Genomic DNA, 25119 nt, shown 5'->3' with positions numbered 1-25119 from the left:
AACTCTTTCCGTACTGACCCACCTGGGCTCTCTGCCACCAGACATCCTCCTTCTCAGCCCGTTTTTCATTATCAAGTTACTCCCTGAGAAAGGTGGCCAACTCCAAACTCCAAACAGTGTGCTGATGATAACTGTGAGACACTCAGACTCGAGGCAGTTGGATCCCTCAGAGGATTCCCATGAGGATCTCCTTCCTCGCACTCACCGAGCTAAGCCCTTGCTGGTGAAGCTATCACCCAACCCAGCTTGCACTTCCTACTCTGGCTTCTGCTCACAGTGTGTACTGGGTCAGTGTTCACCAGAAGCTTATGCCCATCTGAACCTCAGGATGTGTCCTTATCTGAAATAGGGTTTTTGCAGACATAATGAGTTAAGATGAGGTCATACTGGATTAAAATGGGCCCTAATGCAATGACTAGTGTCCTCGTTTAAAAAAAAAAAAAAAAGAGAGACAAAGACACACAAGGAGAAAACAGACATGTGACAAGGGAGACACAGATTGGAACCATGTGTTTAAAATCCAAGAATGCCAAGGATTGCCAGCAGCCACCAGAAGTTAGGACAGATATGAAACAGATTCTCCCTCAGGGTTTCCAGGAGGATCCTATTCTGCCAACAGCTTCATTTCAGACTTCTCTCCCCCAGAATGAGGAGAGAATACATTCCTCTTGTTTTAAGCCACCCAGTCTTTGGTACTTTGTTAAGACAGCTCAAGGCAACTAATACAGAGCACCCTGTACCACTCCCTGGAATGCTCAGTGCTCATCGCTCTGGCTGTCCACAGAAACTTTCTCTAAAGAACTAGCTCCCTCCTCACCACCCCCTGCAGGAAGCCATGGTGCTCTCCCATTCTTCCAATAAAAATTGTTGCCATGTCTAATCAGTCCTGGATTTCTGGAAGCTATGCAGTCCAAAGGCCATTAATACAAGTTCAGTCACCTTGAATTACTAATTACCAGCTGAGGAGCTTCCTGATTTGCTCCTCTTAGAAATGAGGGCTAGTGAGAGGGATTGGTTAATCTCCTTCAAGGGCAGGCATGGTTTCATTTTATGGCCACAGTCTTCCCTCTTAATTCCAGCCGCTATTTCCCAAATACGTACCTTTGGTCACCTGTGGAGGCAGACACACAGCGTTCGAACTCTCCTTCGTGTGACCCCAAACTCCCTTTCTACCTGTGTCATCCTATCCCCTCCACCCCTACCACCCATCCCCTCCATCCTGACACAAAGCTGAATGTCCAGCTACATCTGAATCCCAAACAAACCCTGATACCGCACTGCAAGCCCCTGGAATGCCCTGCCCTATTTTCCCATCCCCTCAAATTCTTCCAGCCCTCCAAGCCCCAAATCAAGGGCACCCTTTACAAAAGGTCTTTCTCCATAACAAACCATTGAAAATCTACTCTCTTCCTTTATGATTGGTTAGGGCAAAATACCCTGCTTACTGTGAGGTACATTGCAATGCTGCCTCTAAAACTCCACCCGTTACCAGCTGTGTGACCTTGAGTACACCACATCTCTTTGGACCTCAGCTTCCCCATCTACACAACTGGTACAACTACAGCACTGCCTTTATAGGGTCATGAGCAATGGAGGAGGAAACACAGGTAAAGCATTTAGGAAAAGTTTTATCATTAGTAACACTGAATACATACTGGTTGTATCATCATCACACCATCATCGTTAAACCTTATTTTCAAATAGCTTGCATCAGCTAGGAACACAGAGTTGCATAAATTCACTGCTTGCAAGGGGGAAAAAAAAGAACAAAAACACTCTTCAAAATTAATGCCCCCACTAACCAGGAGCATTGAGCAGGTTCTTCACGTATCAAGGACAGCCTATTATTATCCTCATAAAATTCCTTTTCTTCCTAAGAGAGTAAAGAGCTGGGACGATCTCATTCCGCTCGGCTTGAGAAATCCCCTGAGAGAGAGGCAACAGGTAAGCACTGCTTTTCCACTGTCCTTAGGCGTGTCAGGACACAGATAAGCAGCAAGGGAGCCATCCCTAGAGCTGGAGGCTGCTTTCCCTCCAGGCCTTGGCCTAAAGCAAACATGGACCACCCTCCTGTTTATTCCTTAGGCAGATGTCCTTTGCTTATTACTCTGAAAGCAAGTGAATATGCTGCAGGCAGTGGTTCAAACCCAGGGCAGATTCCACACACTCGTGGACTCACGCATTCCCTTATTCATTCATTCATCCAAAATCTTCTAAGCCAAGCCTGATTATCTGTCTACATACTCTAAATATCAAGCAGGCTATGGAGAATCACAAAGGTGAGAGTCAAGTATAGACCCCAAAGAAACTACCCAAAGCAACAAATGTCCAGAACCTGTCCAATTTGTGAGGTTTTAGAAACATTCTAATTTTTTCTTCTTGTAATATTTTACAAAATGGAATAAGGAATTCATTTTCTAAAAATACTTGCAAAACAAGCTAATCCCTCCAAAGCAGGAGGGTCTTTCCTATCCAAATGCAAGACCCCTCCCCATCTCTGCTGAAGCCATTGTGCTCCATAACCAAAGACAGACTGAGGTCTATACCTCGAGTGAGGATGCACCAATGAATCAGAGCCTCCCACTGTACTCTCCCCAAGACTAAAATGCATCTGAGCATAAGATGAGAGGAAGGGAAGATTGGTATTCTCATATTCATATCAGCATTATTCCCAATAGTCAAAAAGGAGGAAGCAACCCAAGTGTCCATCAGTAGATGAATGGATCAACAAAATGTGGTATATACTACAATGGAATATTGTTCATCATTAAAAAGGAAATTCTAGCACATACTACAAAACAAATGAACCTTAAAGACATTACACTAAGTGAAATAAGCCAGACAATGAAGGCAAAATACTGTATGATTCTACTCCTATGACTACCCAAAGTAGTCAAGTTCATGAAGACAGAAAGTAGAAGAGAGGAAGTAGAAGTTGCCAGAAGTTCCAGGAAGGGAGGAATGGGCAGTTGTTGTTTCATAGGTACGATGTTTCAGTTTGGGATGATGAGAAAAGTTCTGCAGATGGTGAGTGGTGATGGTTACACAACAATGTGAGTGTACTTAATACCACTGAACTGTGTGCTTAAAAAACAGCCAAAATGGTAGGGGACACCTGGGTGGCTCAGTCAGTTAAGCATCTGACTCTTGATTTCAGCTCAGGTGATGATCTCATGGTTTGTGAGATCAAGTCCCATGTTGGGTTCTGTGCTGACAGTGCAGAGCCTGCTTGGGATACTCTCTCTCCCTCTCTCTCTCTGCCACTCCCCCACTTGTACATGTGTACAGTCTTTTTCAAAATAAAACATTAAAAAAAAAGGCAAAATGGTGAATTTTAGGATATGTATATTTTACCAGGATAAAAAGAAATTAGAGGGGAAAAAAAAATCAGAGGACTTCTCCAAAACCACTGGAGGAAGGATTTGTACTATAGAGGATGCTGATGGCACGTGTGCAGATCCCCTTTACTGGGTGGGTACACTGCATCCCAGCCACCACAGGGATGGCTGCTAAAGGCTCACAGATGCTACTGCCTTCTCCAGAGAACTGTCCTTGGCCAAGAGGAGCCACATGGGAGGCTACTCCCCCTTCTCACTGCCATGTGGAGAGCCAGTGGCCAATGGCCGATGACATGGTGGTACAAAAGGCCACTTGCCTCAAGATGGAACCAACTCTGTGATATAAATCAATGTTCTAGAGCAACCAGTGAGCTCGACCTGAAGCTGGTCTCCAGCTAAGAATGCTCCTCTGCTTAATTTTCTTCCCCTGCCCGGTTTCCCTCATTCTTCTCCTGAGAGTATTCCCTCAATAAATCACTTTCACATGAATCACTGTCTCAGGCTCTGCATTAAAACAGTGTTTCCCAATATTTTTGCCATTATTTACCCCCTAGGAGCCTTTTTAGATACTTTTCCCATTCACACCCATTTTAATATAACAAATAATTACATGTCTGGTTTGTACTGTGTCAATGTCTGTGCTTTTCACATAAGATGAACTTTTCACTCTCCAATAACCCATTTCTCCCTCTTGGAGGCACTATTGTCCCCAGTGACAATGCAAATTCTAGAAAACCCGACCTATCAGTGTGGATATGCCTACATGACTCGTGTGTGAAATATGGAATTCTCCCCCAAAGCATTGAGCACTCTGACATGATTTCTGCTACCATTAATGCTTTTTATTCAAAACAAGCAACCCTCAAACCAGCTAGTGCAAGAAAATATAAAATCTGCCACCTTCTCTGTGCCCAAGAGCTATGCTAGACCCTGGAGATAGATAAAACAATGAATAAGTTAGAACCTCGAGTCTGCCTGCATTCGGGATAAGAGTAGACAAATAAACAGGTCCTGTGACGGCTAAGATAAAGAACAAAGCAGGGTGAGGGTACATATCTAGGAATGGGCCACCCCGCTCAGAGACCCTACCTTTTTGGAGCCTGGAAACCCTCTACTGAAACATATCAATTGAACGAGGTATCATAGAGTAACCATGACCTGAAGAGGAGAAGGCAAAGCTACTGCTTTTACTCACTGGTTCATTCACTCATTCGCTCAGCAACCATTTCTGAGCACCTACTCTAATACCCTGCACTGTACTAGCCCTTGGGATACAATATAAACACAGCAGGAGAGAGAACTTGAACAGGCTTGACACAGTCTGATCAGGGGTTGAATTCTCTCTACGGCTGTGTCATCTTGGAGAAGTTCCTTAGGCATTTATTTTCCTTACCTGTGACATGAGAATAATGAGCAAGTATCTCACAGGGTTGTGAGGATTACATAAGATAATGAACATGAGGCCAGGTAGCTCCCTGTCTAACACCAAGTGCTCAAGACATACTAGTTATTGTTGTTTCTTTTAGTACCAACTGGACACACTTCCTTCTCCCAAGAACCTGATGCAGAGGTAATGATTAAAAGCACAGTGCCAGGCTGCGTCATGGGAAAATGCATCTTGTCCCTCATTTGTAGGAAAGGAGTTCTTGAGGACCCAGTTTCTGCACGGCACCGCCCTATTTTGACTCCTAGCCACTCACTCTGATGGCTGGAACCTTCCTCGACAAGTCCCGTTGCTCTGTTATCTGCATATAACAAGAAAGCCTGTACTTCCAGCTCATTTGGCAAACACTGAGTAACTAATGCCTACAACTGTCACCATTTAGTGAAAGATTTAATAAACGGGGTGTTCTTCCAAGCCCAGCTTCAGAAGCCAAGCTGAGGTTTCATTCCCCTCAGTGCTAAGGCTGGCATATGCCCACCAAATGGACATCAAAAGGCAGAGCATCATTTTTCAGCCACATTCAGACCCCCATCAAGTTGAGAATGAAGCCACATATCCACATGATGAGATGAGGAGAATAAAAATCAACATTCTGGGGATGGTACCATCAACACTGAGTTTCAGGGGGTTATTTATTTATTATGTGATAATGGCCCGAATGTATACACTACTCCAAAATCTGCCATGAAAATTCAAACGTCTTTGTAATCCCTATTTACAAAGCACACAGAGAAATTAAAACAGGCTTAACCGAGCAGTGTTTGTGCATATTAATGAACCTAAATTCTAAATCTGGATTTTGGAAATAAAAAGGGTTTAAAAGAGGATTCATTTCAGACTAATTTGCTTTTGAATATGACACTTTGCATGTCAAACAGTACAGGGGATGTGGAAATAGGGGGCTAGACAGGCATTTTAAAGCATTTACACACAAGTTATGGGGCATATGATCTTTTAAAGGAAAAGGACCACATTCTGTGTTCTATATAAGACTTTTATGTACACATCCCTCTACGGTCACCTGTGTCCTACTCCGTGAAGGAATAATGATGGGTTCTACTGTGACCATTTAATCTTTCCCCTTTATAACCTGTGTAACTTTTCCTTGGCTGTTCCCACTATAATACTACTACAAGAGTGCTAAGTGCCATGGTCTTAGAATATGTACACAAAAGCCCAGGAGTGTCTGGTTCTTAGGAGACAGAGGGAGAGACAAGGAAGTCAACACCAAATGCAGATTCAGATGGACCCAAGTTCAAACCCCAGCCCTACCCTCTGACTACAAATTACTTACACTCTTCTCACCTCACTTTCTACATCTGTAAAATACAGTGATAATTCCTACCTTTTAGGTCAAATTTATGCAGGAGAACATTAGACATTCAGAAGTGTTACCTCCATTCGCTTTGCTCCTCTTTGGAGCAGTATTAAATCAGGGAGGGACAGGCAGTATCTTATGGAAGTTATAACTCTATGATTAACCAATACCCAATGTCCTATGGTCTGTATCTACAGGAAAGGAAAAAAAACACACATGAGAAAAAAAAAATCCAAAAGTGGGTATTTAGGAACAGGGATGGATATCGGGATGTAGGTGGACACAAGTGTCCACATCGTAAACCACGGTGCCCTCTGGCTTGCTGTCCTCAGCATATGGTGCATGCTACAGCCTGGCAGACCTCCAGCACTGAACTAGAGGTGAACGTGGACCTGTGGAATTAGACTTGGTGGGCTGGACTCCAGGCTCTGCCTCTTACAACGGACTGTGTGCAAGCCCTGTCACTCTTCCAGAGGTTAGTTTCCTCATCTGTAGCTGGGGACAACCACTGTACCAACTTCCCGAGCTGGTCGACTTTTATAAGTCACCTCATAGTAGACTCCTTTAGCAACATGAACACATGACAAGCAAAGAGGTCTGTGCAATTATACCGAAATCACAAAGATGCCCAGAACAAGTAAATGCAAACTTAATATCCCCCAGTAGAAGTCATTCCACACCAGCACTGAGAGATGTCCCCTCTTCCAGAATCTGATGGTTCTAATCCCAAGCTGAAAGTTTCCCCTGTTCCCTCCTGAGGACCGTCAGACCCCTTCACTCTTAGTTCCTTTCCAAGGGGGTCTGCAAATGAGCTAGGTGTCTAAGGGTTGGGGGAGAGGAGGATAAGTTCCACCCGGGACAGCTGCACCCACAGCACCCCCTTTTCCCTGAAAACCTCAGGCACTGCTGAGCCACAGGCTGGAGGACTGCACTGCCCACAAGGAAATTTTCTGTCTCTGCCCTTAGCTTCTGCCTGAGGGGTAGACATGCTCCTGGGCCTTCTCTCCTCTCCTTCTACTTACTCAGTGTCACTGTGTCCCCATCTGCTGCCTCCTTCCCTCTGGACTGTCATAGTCCCTCTGCTATGCTCCCTCTGCCTTCATCAGCTTCTTCTCCCTCTGCACAGCCATGTCTCTCCATCTTGGGCTCATCTCACACCTGCTTGACCTCCACCTCTTCCCTGCCCTCCCTCCTCCGGCCCGCTTATTCCCTCTCTCCCCATCTAGCTCCTCTCCTCTCTTTCCATCAGACCCTCAACCCCGCTGGCTCCCTTTCACTCAGGGTATTTGCCTCTGTGTCGCCTTTCAGGGGAGGAACTAGGTAAGGTCAATAAGGCACAAATTTAAGGAGGCACCAAAAAACTCAGTACTAAGAATGTTTTTGCTACCTTTTTTTTAATGTCTATTTACATTTGAGAGAAAGACAGAGCCCAAGTGGGGGAGGGGCAGAGAAAGAGAGGGACACAGCATCTGTAACAGGCTCCAGGTTCTGAGCTGTCAGCACAGAACCAGACCTGGAGTTTGAACCCACAAACCATGAGATCATGACCTGAGCTAAAGTCAGATGCTCCACCGATGGAGCCATCCAGGCACCCCAGAGTAAACACTGTTTTAATGAAATATTTTTAATATCAAAATTAACGCAAAAAATCCATGATGAACAAAGAATCAAATTTGCATGAAGACAAGATGGACCCTGCACTTGTACCTCCCTCCCTGGCTTCACATTAATCCATTCCTGCTCTAAGACTCTATTTACTAAAACAGGCTGCCAGTAATTTGATTTAGTTGTATTAAAATATTTATCTTGGGGCACTTGGGTGGCTCAGTCGGTTAAGCATCCAACTTTGGCTCAGGTCATGACCTCACAGTTCACCATTTCGAGCCCTGCATAGGGCTCTGCACTGACAGCTCAGATCCTGGAGGCTGTTTCAGACTCTGTTTCCCAATCTCTCTCTGCTCACGCAGTCTCAGGGTCAGTCTCTCTCTCTCAAAAAGAGACCTAAAAATTTTTTTAATAAAAATATTTATGTTGACTGTCAAGTTTTCTGACATCCCCTTAAAATTTTGCACTGGAGGAGGATTTCTGTCGGGATCCCAAGGCTTTTCAATGCAATTCCCTTTCTGCCCTTTCCTCTCTCTTTCCCTTTTTATCCCCTTCTCCACTCCTTTTCCTCTTTTCAGTGAAACGGAGTCCCTCTCCTCTTTTCTGCCCACCACAGTCTTGCACAGGCACTGACGCTGTGGTCCTCCTCCTCCCCACCCTCCCTCTTTCCTGTGACAATACTTGCATGAGGACACACGTACAAACCTCAAGTCTGTCCTTCTCCTCTGGATCTCTTTCTCTCTCCTGCTCCCCCTGTGGCTGAGTTCCTCTCTCTCCCTGGTCACCCTCGGGTCTCTCCACATCTTGCGTGCACCTGTGGCCAGCCCATCAAGCCCTAACACTGCCAAGGGTACCAAAGGACAGACAGGATTCCTCCCGGCAGGAAAGCAAGACTGAGGAAAGAGCTCCAAACTCCATCCTGTCTCAGACCTCCAGATCGGCGGCCATCTGCCAGCACTCCTGTCAAACTCATCTTGAGCAGTAAACGCCCTCTGTCCCAGAGGTAGGTGAGCAGGCAGCTGGTGGTGCTGGAGTCCCCAACTGTGGACACAGACAGGAGCACAGAGGCAAAGCCCCACAGAGAAGGCCCGTTGGCAGGAACTGGAGACACTGAGGCTGTAAAGGACACAGATTCCCCCAGACAGGGGAACTCACTCTCCACATGGCCTTCTTGGTACAGCAATGAAAAAAAAGCAGGCAATGAGAATTTGCCTACTATCTCTGGATGTACCTGGGGCCATCATTTTCCATGATCAATCCGACATTTCCCTTAGGTATGATTATTTCTGCAACTCAAGGAACTACAGTTCAGAGAGATTCAGTGATTTGCCCAAGGGCTCACAGCCTGATTCAGCCTCGGACTTCTAACTCCCAGTTTTGAGGAGGTCATGAAACTCACACATTAACATTTTTAATTTCGCTTTTAAAAAAAAAAGGGGGGGGTCGTATTGCAAAAGATACCATAAACAAGACCGAAAGACAAACAGAAGTGGGGGAAAACATCTGCAATCTATGGGACAAAACTTAATATGTGAGCAGTGCCTATCAACACAAAAATCCAGTAACCTAAAAGAAAAATGCAAAGGATGTGAACAGGCAGCTTACAGAAAAGAATTTACACAAGGCAAATAAAAAACTTCAATTAAAACTATGAGATATCATTTATCAAATGCTGGATTAGTGAAGATTAAGTACCACAACTGAGAGCTGAAAAAGCTGGGAACAATTACAGCACTGGTGAGAGTGGACATTGCTCTTACCCCCGACTCAGAAATTTGGCAGTATTTATCAAAATTTGAGGGGCGCCTGAGTGGCTCACTTGAGCATCCTACTCTTGATTTTGGCTCAGGTCATGATCTCAGGGTCGTGGGATTGAGCCCCACATCAGACTCTATGCTAAGAGCACAGAACCTGCTTGGGATTCTCTCTCTCTGTCCCACCCCCGCTCACATGCACATGCATGCTTTCAAAATAAGCTTTAAAAAAAATTGAAATGCACATGACTTTTGGCCCATTCATTCCACTTTTAAGAATTAGTCCCATGGAAATACATGCGCACACACATAAAGGTTAGTCATCTTTCACTGTTTCAAAGAGGGGAAAAAAAACATTCTAAACATACAACTAAGTACTGAATAAGTCACAGTACATCCAGACAATGGATGCAATATAGCACAGCCAATTAAAGAATTAGATAGAGCTTTATGAACCATTGGGGAAAGGTATTCAAAAGAAAAAAATGTAGGGGCACCTGAGTAGCTCAGTCAGTTGAGCGTTTGACTCTCGATTCTGGCTCAGGTCATGATCCCAAGGCTGTGGGATGGAGCCCTGCATGGGGCTCCAGGCTGAACGTGGAACTTGCTTAATATTGCCTCTACCTCTGCCCCTCCCCGGGCTCTGCCCCTCTCCCTAAAGTAAAAATAAATATAATTTTTTTAAAAAACATGTAGAAATTATAGATACCATGATCCCTTTTAAGAACACGTGTGTCTGTATGTGTGAGTGAATGCCAGTGTATGTGTGTTTTTATATGCAGGAAGAGGACTGGAAGCACAAACAGGCCACAGTGGATGCACTGGAGAGGGAGAGTTGCACAAGATTTGCTTTTCCCTTCAGGCACTCTCCTACTATTTACATGTGTGCGATGAGTACTTGTTACTTCTATATTCATAGAAAAAAAGATTTCTGTAACAAAAGAGGAACCGCATTGAGCATCGATGATTTGAACACAGAAAGTTTCTTTTCCCCACCTCACCCGCCCTGTTCCCCACCATCCCCACTGATCAATGAGAGCAGCCTGCCCTAAGGGTGTTGCGAATCTAAGGCACTGCTCTCTCCTAGAGGAGCCATGTGGCAGATGTTTATTTGCAATTAAATTAAACCTAATTAGGTTTTGAGATTTTAAAGGAACCAGGACACATTTTGAATCAAAGCTAGAATGGCTCGCCATTTATGTATCAAAGGTGTACTTCCCCTCATGAGCACAGGAGTCCTGTTAAAGATGACAAGTTCTAGGGGGCACCTGGGTGGCCCACTCAGTTAAGCCTTGGACTCCTGATTTCAGCTCAGGTCATGAGCCTTGCACTGGGGCTGATAGTGCAGAGCCTGCTTGAGATTCTCTCTCTCTCTCTGCCCCTCCTCCACTCATTCTAAAAGTCAGTTGAGTGTCCAACTCTTCATTTTGGCTCAGGTCATGATCCCAGGACCATGAGATCCCCAATGAGCATGGAGCTGGCTTTAGTTTCTCTCTCCCTCTGCTCTCCTCCCGAACTTGCTGTCTCTGTCCCCAAAAGTATTTTTTTAAACTGATGAGGTGCATTTCACCAAAGAATCCACCGTAGGTACCCCCTCAAGGTTAAGTGATAGAGGCAAAATTTGAACACAGGTGTGTTGGGCAGTTCAGCTCATGACCATCCAACACCAGGCCCTGAAGCTGACCAGATACCCCCAGGCCACTGACCAAACCAGACTCAAGATAACTGAGCATAAACTTACTCTGAGGGGTGCACCTGGGTGGTTCAGTCGGCTAAGCATCCGACTTTAGTCGGGTCATGAACTCATGGTTAGTAGTTCAAAGCCCTGTGTAGGGCTCTGTGCTGACAGCTCAGAGTCTGGAGCCTACTTTGGATTCTGTGTCTCCCTCTCTCTCTCTCTGTTCCTCTCCCACTCACACTCTCTCACTCTCTCAAAAATAAAAAAAGATTTAAAAAAAAAAAAAAAACAACCATACTCTGAGCACTACTGAAACCAAGCACACACAGTAAATATCTACTCAAAAGAAATTTTAAGAGCCTGATGAAGTGAGCCAGAGAGGGGACACTCCTCTCATGCAAACCTTGCCTTTGCCAGGTCCAGATCGGAGAGGCTACAGACAGAGGCCTAGGGGGCATGCCCTGAACATGCCTCAGTCTGTTGAAGGCACAACAGCTGTCACAGCTGCATATGTGCCTACAGAACATGCTGCACTTTCCCCTCCCAAGATAAGAACCTGTTCCATTTGCCTAAAGCCCAACCTGGAGCCTACTCATCCCTTGCAATCTAAGAATGTATTTGAATTCAGTTGAATGGAGTAAGTCACCCTCCCAGGCGGGCAGGGGACCAGGGCCGGGTGACAGGTTCCTGGTCTGTTTTCCATGGGCCTTCTTGGATGTGAGAAGGCTGTGTTGGGGGAGTTCCAGGAGCCCTAGCTGATCCTCCAGAGTCCTTTCAGGCCTATGCCTAATGGAGGAGACACAGTTAAGGGATTCAGATAAAAGAAGCAGTGTTACTAGATACCAACCTTAACACCAGCACTCAGCTCTAACAGAAACCAAAATAGCATGCCCTCAACAACTGGGGTTTCATTTTTCTCACATAACAAGAGGTATAAGGGTAAAAAAAAAAAAAAAAAAATGGCTGCTGGCATGGAGTCTGAGACTTCAGGCTGAGGTCTCACAATGATCTCTTCCCCCCGATAACCTCGTTGTCACAGGCGACTGCTCCACCTTCAGGATGGCGACCCTGTTCCGGTCAACAAGCAGCAGAGCACAGGACAAAGGGGTAGGAGCCAGCCATTGGCCCTCCATTTAGAGAGCTTTCTTGGAAACCAACAGGCCCCTTCTGCCTCATCCCACAAAGGTGGCTGGGACATGTAGCTTTAAAGCTCGTAGCTGCTTCCAATTCTGTGTCTCCCTCTAGCTCTCTGCCCCTCCCCCACTCATGCTCGGTCTCTCTCACTCAAAAATAAACATTAAAAAAAAAAAATTTTAAAGGGATACCTGGGTGGCTCAGTCAGTTGAGCATCCGACTTTGGCTCAGGTCATGATCTCACTGGTGGTGGGTTCAAGCCCCACATCGGGCTCTGTGCTGACAGCTCAGAGCCTGGAGCCGCTTCAGATTCTGTGTCTCCCTCTTGCTCTCTGCCCCTCCCCCACTAGTGCTCCGTCTGTCTTTCTCTCTCAAAAATAAACATTAAAAAAAAAATTTAAAGCTCAACACGTTATCCAAACAAATTCAGGATTTTTTAGTGAGGCAGAGTGTTAAGAATGGATATTGGGTAAGCAACAAGCAAAGTCCATCTTAGGAGATATTTTATGTGAGTAAACTTTGTAAATTCATCAGCACATTAATGAGGGAGTGGGTGGCATAGGAGTTTGGAAAGTTCTGGAATTGGGGGCAAGGAACCCAATATTTGCACTAGAGGGAGATTCTCACAAGAGTCTTCAGACACAAAGAAGGCAAATAAACCTTGCACTTCCGGCCTTCCATGGTCTCCCCAGTCATGTCATCAAGCCCCAAATGGGGTGGATATCAGAGCCAGGTGAGCAAGGACAGGAATAGGCCAGGTAGTGGGAGGCAAAGACGCCAGGAGGTAAGCAGTTAAAGACTTTGACTTCAGCCTACCTGGGGCCTGTTTTTGGAGAAGTGGCAATGTGGCTACCCTGGACCCAGGAGGTAGTTACTTAAAGCTAAGACCAAGATATAAATGGACTATTTGATGCCCAAGGGTATGAAGAATGCCCAGCCGTGGCAAGATGACACAAAGCAAAGGCCATCACAGCAGAGGGAGGGTCCCCACCACCTCTCAGCCTCTCTCTTCTGAAAGGAGAAATGATACTCTGACCCTGTCATCGGCAGCTTCAAGCTGAGAACCGTTTCTGTCCATGATGATTACTGAGAGCTCCACAACGTTGAGTCTCTAGGACCAGTCTCGGCACGATCTGAAGACCGCCCTACACCTCTAAACTGAGCCAGCTTCCCAAACAGGGTTCATTTCTCAGCTTCTGATGCTTGAATAACTTTGACCTATTTTACACATCATGACTTTGATGGAACCCAAAGCCGCCTCCTCCCCAGTGCTTGCTGGCTGCACGCTCCAGATGGACGACCCCATCAGCCTGTCCCCTCCTGACACACACACCAAGGGACACTCTGCTGGCAGCCAAATGGGCTACCCACACTGGCCTGCCTTCCAGCTCACACCAGCCCCGCAAAGTCTGTTTCACTTCCCAATGTCATCACCTGCCTTCCCAAGAGAAAAGGAGACATGTGGGCACCCCAGGCCAACTGGTTACTTGGCACTTCTTCATACCGATGTTCTTTAAACATTTGTCCAAGTTTATATAGAGGACAAGCAGAGAGCTGCCTGAGCAACAACCTAGTGGCTACAGGCTGCCTCTCCTGACCTCTCCTGTGCACTCTGGCCCCACCCCAAACTCACATCCCTTTCTCTAGAGCAGAACCCCGCAAATGCTCTGACCCCTCTCCTTAAAAGGTGGCTTTAAGGGTTGTTTTTTCTTAATTGAGATGGCCTCTTGGCCTCTCTCTGTATCCCATTCAAAGTGTTGCTTCCCATCCTGCACAGCTTCCCCCCCACCGACAAACATTCTGGTAAATACAGGTGATTTTCTGTCACCTTTTGTTCCCAGGGATGCTTAATGCCCCTGGATCGCTTGGCATCTCAGCTCTGCTGCCTGTCACTGGATGTGGCCCCAGGGACCAGCAAGCTCCCCAAGTCACCGTGTCTTTGCAGGTGTACGTTGCAGACAGCTGGAGAGTGAGTGCAGCGGTTATGACCACAGGCTCCAGCACCAGGGAGAACCCTGGCTCTGCCACAGGCTGCTGTGACAACATGGGCAAGGTACTTAACCTCTCTGTGTAACAGGGCAGTATCAGTGTTTACCTGATTAGGGTTGTCGTGAGGATTACAGGACAGCGCACGGATAATGTTCATTTCGGCACTGGGCACACGAATGCAGCACTGGTAGGATTCAGTGTTAGTACTAGAGGTGGTAAACAATGCCTCCAAAACATTCCCATGTGAATCAAATACGCAACTGAAACTGCTTAAGTGGGGTGGTGCTAGGAATACAATTATAGACTTTCATAGAAATGCTGTCCTGTCTGGCGTCCTCTCTCAGATCCAGAGCTGGAGACATTCTTAGGACATCTGTCGTGCCTCTTCTCAGGCGGGCGCGTACAAGTCCGTCACAACTTTGCACCTGCCCACTGCTCCAGCTCCAGGTTCCACGCCATCACGAGAACGGATTCTGCACCTTCACAGCTGCTCTGGGTGCCCAGAACTTCACGTAGACATTCTCACCCCAGACTTTGTGTACATGCTATTCTCTTGCTCTTTGCCACCCTGAAAATTTTAAAACTCTTTGGAAGGTCATTCTGACACTACCACTTCAACCCCACTTTCCCCTGATTGCTGCAAACATAGCCAGAACCTTCTGTGATTCCCAAACTGTCACTGGCACCTGTATCCAGACACCTCATTTACAAAGTGACCAGCTCTCCCACCAGACAGCAGTCGTCTGGGTGGATACAACGTTGGCTCACCATGCCTGACACCTACTAGATACCTTACACGTTTTCAGAGTGAAAATAACAAAGGTCAGAGCTAAATCTCACTTGGCTCACTTACACACACACACACACACACACGCCCACATACAGCCTCTAATGAACATTGCAACAACAAACTAGAAAATACAATGTTATCAAAAAGCTCAATAAGCCAGGGAACCTAATGTTCAGAAATTAGTCCATCCTTTTACCCTGATGGTGAAAACCTTAGGGACACTTTGACCTGTGTGGTATTCAACAGTATACAAAGCACCTGAAAATGCAGTCTCCCAGGGTTGGGAGACTCCTTCACAGCATCCGGCCTAATTCCACGGGGTGACTCAGGCATCCCCCATGCAAAATCCCCACTATGAGGTCGGTCCTCTGGCTTACACATACCCTGCACCCAAGAATTTCTGGTCTTCTGAAACAATCCCTAGTATTTTCAGAGGTTTCTGACCACTTGAAGGTTCCCTTCTTATGTTGAGTTAAAATTTGCTTCCCAGGACTTTTCCCTATCAGTCCCAGGATATCTTTTAGGAACACACAAACCCTCCCCTCAAGGCAGCTTGTCAAAATTCTATTGACAACTACAATGTCCTCTCCGGTCTTTTCTCCTCGAAGTGACCCATCCCCAATACTCAGTGTCCCCTCCCCTCTGACTTGGATCTCAGTCCCCTTGCCACTCTGGGAACCCCCCATCAGGAGAACACTGTGTTGCCCATCCATGAGGGATGCCAACAATGGTGAGGAGACTGTATCCAGTAGGTGCCTGTCCAGGAGAACAGGTGTCACTGCAGTTGGGTATGTCAGTCCTCCAGAATGCAGTCCTATACTGCCTCACTGCGAGAGACTGAATTGTGTCCCCCAACATTCATACGCAGAGGCTCTAACTCCTAGGACCTCAGAATGTGACTGTATTTGGAGACAGTGCCTTTAAAAAGATGACTAAGTTAAAATGAAGCCGTTATAATGGGCCCTAATCCAATCTGATTGGTGTCCTTGTAAGAAGAAAAAAATCCAAACACAAAGAGAGACGTGGGGCTGCATGCACAGAGAGGAAAGACCATGTGAAGACACAGCAAAAGGGTGGTCATCTGTCAGCCAAGGAGACAGGCCTCAGGAGAAACCAAACCTGCCCACACCTTGATCTTAGACTTCTATCCTCCAGAACTGGGAGGAAAGGAGTTTCTGTTTAAGCCACCCAGGCTGTGGTATTTTGTTATGGCAGTCTGCGCAAACTAATGCACTAGGTACATACATTAACTCGTGTATATCATCTACACAGCTCCAGCAGCACCTGAGTTGCCAATTACTCTGGTCAACAGGTGAATGACAAGATATTTTCTATAATAAATCTCAAGAGCCAGTCTGCTCCTTTTCTGATCTTTCAAGGAATGGCACACCCAGCCCCATCACTGCTTCATCCTGTTACTTTCCTTCTCTAAGAAACGGTGATTTCTCCATTACAAGTAAAAGGCCTTTACATGATACAGGCCAGAACTGTCTGAATCTTTGGGGGGGGGGGGTGTTTGTTTTTTTAAGGTTTTTTTTTTTTTTAGTATTATTTTTGATAGGAAGATACAACAAGTGGAGAAGGGGCACTGGGGAGGGGAAGATGGTAGAGAGAGAATCCCCAACAGGCTTTGCGTGCCAGCACAGAGCCCAATGCAAGACTCAAACCCACAAACCATGAGATCATGACCTGAGCTGAAATCAAGAGTCAGATGCTTAACCGACTGAGCCACTCAGGTGCCCCAAGATCTTTATTTTAATGCAACATAAAAGGGAATCAAGAATATCAAGTTCTAAGGGCACCTGGGTGTCTCAGTCAGCTGAGTGTCTGACTTCGGCATAGGTCATGATCCCATTCCTCATGAGTTCGAGACCCATGTCGGGCTCTGTGCTGACAGCTCATAGCTCAGAGCACTGGAGACTGTTTTGGATTCTGTTTCCATCTCTCTGCCCCTCCCCTGCTCACACTCTGTCTCTCTCAAACTTAAGCATTTAAAAAAATTAAAAAAAAAAAAAGACTAGTTCTGAAATGGCAAAACATCCTTTAAACTCTCATTCCTGTGCCTGTACCACCCATGAACCAGACAGACAACAGAAGTCATGCCCCCCAGTCACCACCCATGGATTTGCTCCAAGCTGCTGTCCTTCCTCCACACTGCTGACCTCAGGATCCTCCACAGATGCTGTAGGGCACAGGCATTCCTTTCAGATCCTCCTTCTGCCCTCGCTTTGCCCGTTGAGCTTGGCACACAATATTATCCCCCTAGAAACAAAACCCACACCCAAACTTCTCCAAACTGTCACAAGTAAAATACCCTCTCTTATTCAATGCAGTTCTAGAAGCCTGTACCATCTTGCGTGGTCCTCACTCATGGTATATCCCAGTCCTGGAAGAAGGAACGTTATAAAACGGATCCCTTTTTAAAATGACTGTAGTGTCCCACAGCCTTAAGCTCCAGGGGTCTGGTAATCTCAGGGGAGCCACACTGAAGTCATGAAGTATCCCCAAGGATAAAGGGCAGCGAGAGGTCTTGGACCACCAAAGGAGATGCTGAGTGCCTGAGCAGCCTACAGCCAAGGCGAGGCACACATCCCTGAAGGCAAAGTGAATTAAATCGGATCCAAATAAATCCAAATTAAGTCGGATCCAAATGCTGCTCCGTTGGAGCAGCAATACCAAATCTGAGAGCAATGAAGGGAACTGGAATCAGGAGTCAGGCCAGGAGGAATCAGGGGAAATACTAGAAGAGAGTGGCAGTGGACAGTATGAGAAAACCCACAGAGCCAGGAAGACATGGGGTCAGGTTTCTGAAGGTCATTTTCCTATGCATCACCCCTTGGATTCCTCCACCCAGCAAAGCTGTGCATCTTCAGGTCAGAGCAGGAAAGCATGAGAGCAAGGCAGCCATCCATCAGTGCCTCCTCTCTCCTCTCAGCGGCCTGCAGAAAGGTGCAAGCTTTGAATTCCATCTCCAAACCACGAGATCTGTCTTGCCACAATTCCCAGCTCCCTTCTCTATTTATTCTACCCTGTGACTGATTGGAACAAGTCTTTAAAAGGGCATTTTTCAAAGCCATGATGGTACAGTAGTCATGCTGTCTGGCCTGACAGTTCCAAACAAGTTACAGGCCCAGAAATTACATGAAGCAGCCGTCCATCAAATGTCTCCATGGTCCATCGACTGCTTGTGAGGCAGAGTGAAGTCGTGCATACAGGCCACCAATGGGCCGACTGGAAATGCTTTGGCTTTCACCACTAGCATCAGCAGCAGAAACTTTGGCAACAATCCCAAGAGGGAGTTTCCGGGAACAAAGCAGATGCACCATGCAAAACTTCGTTCTCATACCTTCAGTGGTCATACATTCTGCAAACTGACTCCAAAAGACCCTTGGGCAGTTAGCCTGGGATACCACCTGTGTTCTCCACTTCATTCTGTGTATTTTGTAATAGTGTTCAAAATACTGGTACAGGTCTAACTCATCCCACCCCGTTGAGGTTAGGCTTGACCATGTGACTTGGGGTGCTTCTCCCTGGGGGAGGATCAGACATCCCTGTCCTAGTGGCAGATAGGAAGCTTGATTTCTGGCAGCCTGCAATATGGAACGTGAGACACCTGCATCCTACTGAACTCAGGAATCGTCATGGGACTCGCTGTGTTCCCTTCAACATGGACAGTCATGTGTCATTGCCAGATGAAAGCTTAAGATCCTTATTGTTTTCTCTGTTCCACAGACCACCTGTTTCCCAGGTAGAGGCTGTTTCATCAGCCTAAGCAGCAGGTTAAAGGCCATGTAGTGTAAAGTCACAGCCAATCCTTGATGGATATGTAGCATGGATAAAAGCAAACCGTTGTGGTTACAGTTTGCTGTGGGCTGGGATCATTTATTATTGAAGTATAGCCAGTATATCCTAACTGAAATACCTTCTTCCCTTGTCTTTTTTTCCTCCGCTACTATTTATCAAGCCGCTATTAAGAATTAAAGGCCTTAACAGGAACCCATGGGGGAGGGGAAGGAAAAAAAAAAGAAAAAAAAAAAAAAAAAAAGGACGTTAGAGTGGGAGAGAGCCAAAGCATAAGAGACTGTTAAAAACTGAGAACAAACTGAGGGTTGATGGGGGGTGGGAGGGAGGGGAGGGTGGGTGATGGGTATTGAGGAGGGCACCTTTTGGGATGAGCACTGGGTGTTGAATGGAAACCAATTTGTCAATAAATTTCATATAAAAAAAAAAGAATTAAAGGCCTTCTATGCATCGAACACCATCTGTGAACTGAGAATCTTTCATGAACCGACCACCTAGTAAGTGGCAGTCACTGGTTGGGCAGGAAGTGCAAAGAAGAGGTGCGTACAATGGGAAGGTGGTGAGGGGACACTGATACATTTTGATATACTGAGGCAAGTGTTGTAACAAGATGTATCAAGAAGGGGGTAAAGGGAGACCACATAAATAGCCAACATACATGCTGCACTACAAATAAGGTTGACAGACTGACTCTGAATTTGAGAAGAATTCTGACCAAGAAGAAAGGAAAGGACAGAAAATGGGAAAAGTAAACTTCAGGCAGAGAAAGACGGCACGTACAAGGACATGAGCACATACTGCTATTGTTCAGTGACGATGGGGCTTAGGATAAACAGATAAAGAACCAGATAAAATGATTCTAGAAAGATCCACCGGAATCAGCTTAGAAAGAACCTAGAAGGCCATGCCAAAGAGGTGTGACTTAACTTTGGGGGTTATGGAGGAACAAATGGAAGCTTTTAAAGAGAAAAGTGAAGTGCTATTCCTGTTGTGGAGGAAGTGTGGCTAGGGCCCATGAGTAGGTTTTGGAGTCAGAAAGAAAGGAGTTTACTCTAGGTAAAATGAATTTAGAAAGGGGGCGCCTGGATGTCTCAGTCAAACATATGACTTTGGCTCAGGTCATGATTTCATGGTTCGTGAGTTCAAATCCCACATCGGGTTCTCAGTCAGCAGAACCCGTTTCAGATCCTCTGTCTCCAGGTCTGTCTTTCTCTCTTCCTCCCTCCCTCCCCAGCTAGTTCTCTCAAAAATAAACATTTAGAAAAACAAAAAAAAAAAAACAAGAAAACTTAGGGGACGCCTGGATGGTTCAGTTGGTTAAGTAAGTGCCCGACTTCAGCTCAGGTCATGATCTCATGGCTCCTGAGTTCAAGCCCTGTGTAGGGCTCTGCTGACAGCTTGGAGCCTGCTTCGGATTCTGTGTCTCCCTCTCTCTCTGCCCCTCCCCTGCTCATGCTCTGTCTCTCTTTCAAAATAATAAACATTAAAAAAAAAAAAAAGAACTTAGAACAATTACAACAGCAAATCTCAAATGGAGGAAGGAAAAGCACATTCTCCATTTTAGATCAGCTTCCCCAGGAAACAAATTCAGAAGGAGAGGACATTTCCAAGCAAGATGCCTAATGCTGAGGGCTCTTGGGACCATCACCTATAAAGGAATAAAGGAAACAGGATGAGGCAGAGGGAGGAGTCGAGCTACTGTGCAGTCACAACAGAGGCCTCAGCTGGTCACCCAAGGAGCTCTACACCTTGGAGAGGCCCTCTGAGTTGCCCAGAGTTGAGGCAAGGGTAGCAGAGCTTGTACCCTGACATCAAATAGCCTTGCCCCCAGACAAGGGGTATAATCTTGGGCAAAGTACCTCCCCTTCCACAGAGGGCAATTATGGGAAAGGACTCAGCTTTCAGTGTCAGGAGCAAACACTCAGCAGCCGGGAAAAGGATGCCCGAGTCCTAAAGGGGGAGTCACAAGATTCCAACATAGGACACAGCCAGCATCTGCGGGCCAGGAATTGTACTAGATAATTCTTGACTTTTTATCTGTTGATCATCTGCACATGACTCTTTGCAGTAGGTTCTATTGTTATGTGATCTGCTCAAGCGACAGTGCCACCAGAAGGAAATTCAACTTCAGCCGTCTCTGCCTCTAAAGTCAACATACTCACCGTACACTCTGGGGTTTATGTGGGAAAGGCCTCAACACCTCAGTATGAAGGCAAGCCACAGTGATCAAAGGGGCAACCCACAGGAATCTCTGGAGAAGGAAACCTCTTGTGCCCTCTCGGGTTCCCAAACACACCTGGTCCAAGTGGCAGGATGCTGAGGTCCACCTCAACCTGTTCGTCTCTGCACCAGGCAACTCTACTCCCCAGCTACTACGGTTTTTCCTTCTTGACCCTCTTTCTCTGCCCCAGCCTTGGAGGGAGACAAACATGTGTCTCAGTGAAGAGTGGCCAACAGGTCACCTTAGGTTTGGAGAGGAGTGGCCAAAATTCATCACAGGCACCTTCCGTGAGAACTCTGTGCCAGCCCTGTGACTGGCTGGCATCACTCCCATTCCTGCTGTTCTTTCATAAAGAAAACGAAGGCTCAGAAAGTGGGAATCCCTTCCCTAAGATCACACAACCTGTATGTGGTCAACTCCGAACTTTGGGCTTTCCTCCTGGATACCCATCAGTGAAGAATTAAATAAAACTAAAAATTCAGTTCCTCATTCGCACGGTCCACATTTCAAGTATTCAAGGGTCACACATGGCTAGTGGCTCTAGTGGCTACTACGCAGGTAGGTCAGGTAGAGAACATTTCCATCATCACAGAAGATTCCAATGGAAATGTTAAAAGGGGGCTGGCTTTGGAGTCCTGGAGGAAGCAACATTCCCTCAACAATGATCCAGATTTTCTCCATGCCCCTCACCCACTGCCCCAAATCTTTTCATAGAAAAGAACAGTGGCAAATAAATCTAATGAATCTGAGGGGAGCAGGGAATGTATATAATTAATCCAGAAGGGAGAAGACAAACCATTTTTGTACCTGTTTATGTTCACTTGATAAATAGAGAAAAAAGCTAATGACTCTGTAGTTCCTGGAAAGTCCACAGGGAAATTGGAATCTCTTATCTGAGCCCCCCTGCAGAGAAGCCAGGCCTGTGCTCTGAATCTCTCCAGAGATCAAAGAGGATCTGTGCATGTCATTAGCAAATTTCCTCCCCTTCCCTCCCTGTTTCCAAGTCCCCTGATGTCAAGAGACTGGCCTACATTAGCCTGCCAGCGAGGAGGGAGGCTTTTATTCCACAAAACTAAAACAAGTAAAATAGTTGCAGCTAGATATCCACTCCCTTTCCAGGCACCTTCCCCCAAACACAAATTCTGATATGTGGTCCAGAATCACAGGGGCCTCAGGAGGTTGGACCAGAGAACCTCCATCTGTAAAACTCACACCAAGACAATGTGTCCTTAAACTTGAACTGGAATGCGTGTGTAGGAGCACCTCAGAGTACCTCTCAAGGAAGACAGCTCTATTGTCAGGTACTTGTGAACGTCACAACAGTGGGCACATTTCTCCTATTGTATCCAAATTTGCCACCTTGTAACCCCCGCCCATTTCTCTTGGGTCACTCCTTAGGGACTCAGAACAAGTCCAGATCCACAGGACAGCTATTTTGAGCCTTCCTTTCCACCCCCGCCCCCTTTAAAATGTCACCAGGTCTCTTTCCTGGTCTTCTCAAGGAATGGCTTCTAGATACTTCCCTGCCCCAGCTGCCTCCTCACCCTGTGTATCAATCTCCTCCTGATATCTCCATTTGGGGATCCAGCCGGCAGGCAGATGGGAATGGGCTTCTTCACCACTAAGACCCAGAAATGAAAACAAAGGCAATGGAAATCATACCCTCTGTAGGGACCTGCTGTGCGTCCACTCCAGGATTCCTCCCAGGCTTCTCATAATAAAGGCCAGGTTAGGAAGGAGCAACATTAAATTAGTTATAAATTGAAAGCAATTACTATAATAACAAAAAGATGAGTGAACACAAAATCCCCTTCTTTCACAGTGGTATTTACAAAAGAAAGATTAATAAGGTAATTTTACCCCCAAATCCACAAAAAGCTCAGCAGATGGAGCAAATAGAAGCAAAGGCAGAGAGAGAGCACCTGAATTCCCCCCCGGGTCTCCAGTTTCCCTGGGTGGTTGAGGGCTGGGTGTTGGAACAAGTACATGGAGAGGGTACCATCTCATCTGCTGGGCGCTGGGCAGGATCCAAGGGTAGCCCCTCAGACTCCACCCCACTGGGCGGCCTCAACCACCCCTGTCACCCTAGGAGCACATCCCTGTGAATCAGCAGGGAGGAATCAGGGCACCCTGCTTGTGTGAAGGACAAGCCTCTCCCAGTACCTGTAGAAGGCCAGGGATGGGAAAGACAACTTTCATACTATTCTCCCCATTTTACAAGGCATGAAACAAGCTCACAGGAAGAAGGTCGGGAACATGCCACAACTTCGAGGCTGGGAGAGGGAAGCTGAGATTCAAGGCAAGGCTTTGTGAGCTCTGCCCTCTACACCACACTGCAACAGGCCCACCCACCACCTCTTTTTCTAGATCTTCTTCTGCTTTGCGGAAACTCTTTGCAGAACACAGGCACGCCCCTGGCTTGAAACTCCAGCCCCTCAGGGCTGGAAGGGCCACAGAGGTCCCCCAGGATGGCCCATTCATTGTGCCAACACATTTAAAAAAACAAAAAACAAAAAACACACAGTGAGAGAGGCGCCTAGGTGGCTCAGTCAGTTAAAGAATAGGACTTGGGCTCAGGTCATGATGTCACAGTTCAGGGGTTCAAGCCCCAGAATGGGCTCGCTGCTGTCAGCACAGAGCCCGCTTCAGATCCTCTGTCTCCCTCTCTCTCTCTGCACCTCCCGTGCTCACGCTCTCAAAAATAAACTTTTTAAAAATCACAGTCGGGGCGCCTGGGTGGCGCAGTCGGTTAAGCGTCCGACTTCAGCCAGGTCACGATCTCGCGGTCCATGAGTTCGAGCCCCGCGTCGGGCTCTGGGCTGATGGCTCAGAGCCTGGAGCCTGTTTCCGATTCTGTGTCTCCCTCTCTCTCTGCCCCTCCCCCGTTCATGCTCTGTCTCTCTCTGTCCCAAAAATAAATAAATAAACGTTGGAAAAAAAAAATCACAGTCAATGGCTAAACAGGGTCACAGAGCTCCCGAGCCTTCTACTCCAGAAATGCCTCCACACCCACGATTCGGAGCTACTTGTAAAGGAAGAGCAAAGAAGTTAGAGGCAAGCACCCCTGAGTTTTCTGCTATGTGTGCAAGCTGTTCAACCTCTGCATCTCACTTTGCTATCTGTAAAATGGACTTAATGCAGCACCACCTCAAAGAGGGTATAGGAGGACTGGTCAGGGGTCAGTCAGCTTGTTCTGCAAAGGCCCCAAAGAGTCACTACCTCAGACTTTGCAGACTTTTCTGTCACAAGGACTGAACTCTGCTGCATGAAAACAGCCCCAGATGCCAGGTGGCTGTGCTCCAATAAAACGTTATGTAAACCATAGGCTAGGATCTGGATTTGATCTGCAAGCCAACCTGACATAGGCTAAGTCAGTGGCACCTGCTGAGTCTCAATAAATGACAGCTACTCATAATAATTATGCTCCATATTACTGTTTTTATTATCATTTTACAAGGGTTATAGTTGAAGGTCATCCAGCTCCAAGAGGCATGTGGACCCAGACCCACAGCTAAAGAAGCAGATTAGGAGGAAGAGGAAGGACAGCTGGTCAGTCAAGACCCCACACCCTCACTACCAGAGGAGGCCCAGTCAGCTGATAAAGGGTGGGCTGTGCTGGAAGAAAGCCCTTAAGTCTGGACAAGAAAGGGGGCACCCTAAGCTGCCATTGGCCTCTACATGGCCCCCAAGGGCCTCAAAGGCTCTCATTTATTCCACATAGTTTTCTCTGTGCCAGGCACTGTTGTAAGCATTTTGTAGATCTCAAGAGAGGGAAAGCCACTCTCTGGTAGGCTGGGCTTGGGCACCCAATTGCAGCCCTGAGACCAGGAAAGTGAGACCAGGAGTCTCAGCTGTCCCCACCCCTCTGCTGTCCAGACCAAAGCAGGCTGTTCCAGTATGTCACCCTGTGAGCAGAACCTCAGAGGCAACAAGAACACGTCCTGCCTCAAAACTGCCCAGAAAATGAGCCCAACCCCTCACAGAGAGCACTTAAGAGTTTCAATGTACATTACTGTGTCTGGAGGTCTGTGAAATCTCTCTGCCTAG

The 25119-nt window shown here is 46.7% G+C and overlaps 1 protein-coding gene across 1 annotated transcript in view; it reads right to left on the bottom strand.

Annotated features, from left to right (window-relative positions):
* The window catches only part of PTPRT (protein tyrosine phosphatase receptor type T), a 934550-nt gene extending 921201 nt beyond the window's left edge, over positions 1-13349 (bottom strand). The window contains exons 1-4 of the mRNA XM_032592759.1: positions 13308-13349; positions 12141-12205; positions 11784-11923; positions 8636-8821 (exon numbers count right to left, since the gene is read on the bottom strand). Coding sequence (XP_032448650.1) covers positions 8636-8821; positions 11784-11923; positions 12141-12205; positions 13308-13349 — 433 coding nt within the window. The remainder of the gene's footprint in view (positions 1-8635; positions 8822-11783; positions 11924-12140; positions 12206-13307) is intronic.
* Between the last annotated feature and the right edge of the window lie 11770 nt (positions 13350-25119).

Source organism: Lynx canadensis, chromosome A3 (genome assembly GCF_007474595.2).
Source record: "Lynx canadensis isolate LIC74 chromosome A3, mLynCan4.pri.v2, whole genome shotgun sequence".
Lineage (NCBI taxonomy): Eukaryota > Metazoa > Chordata > Mammalia > Carnivora > Felidae > Lynx > Lynx canadensis.
This window is presented reverse-complemented; position numbering and strand designations above follow the sequence as displayed.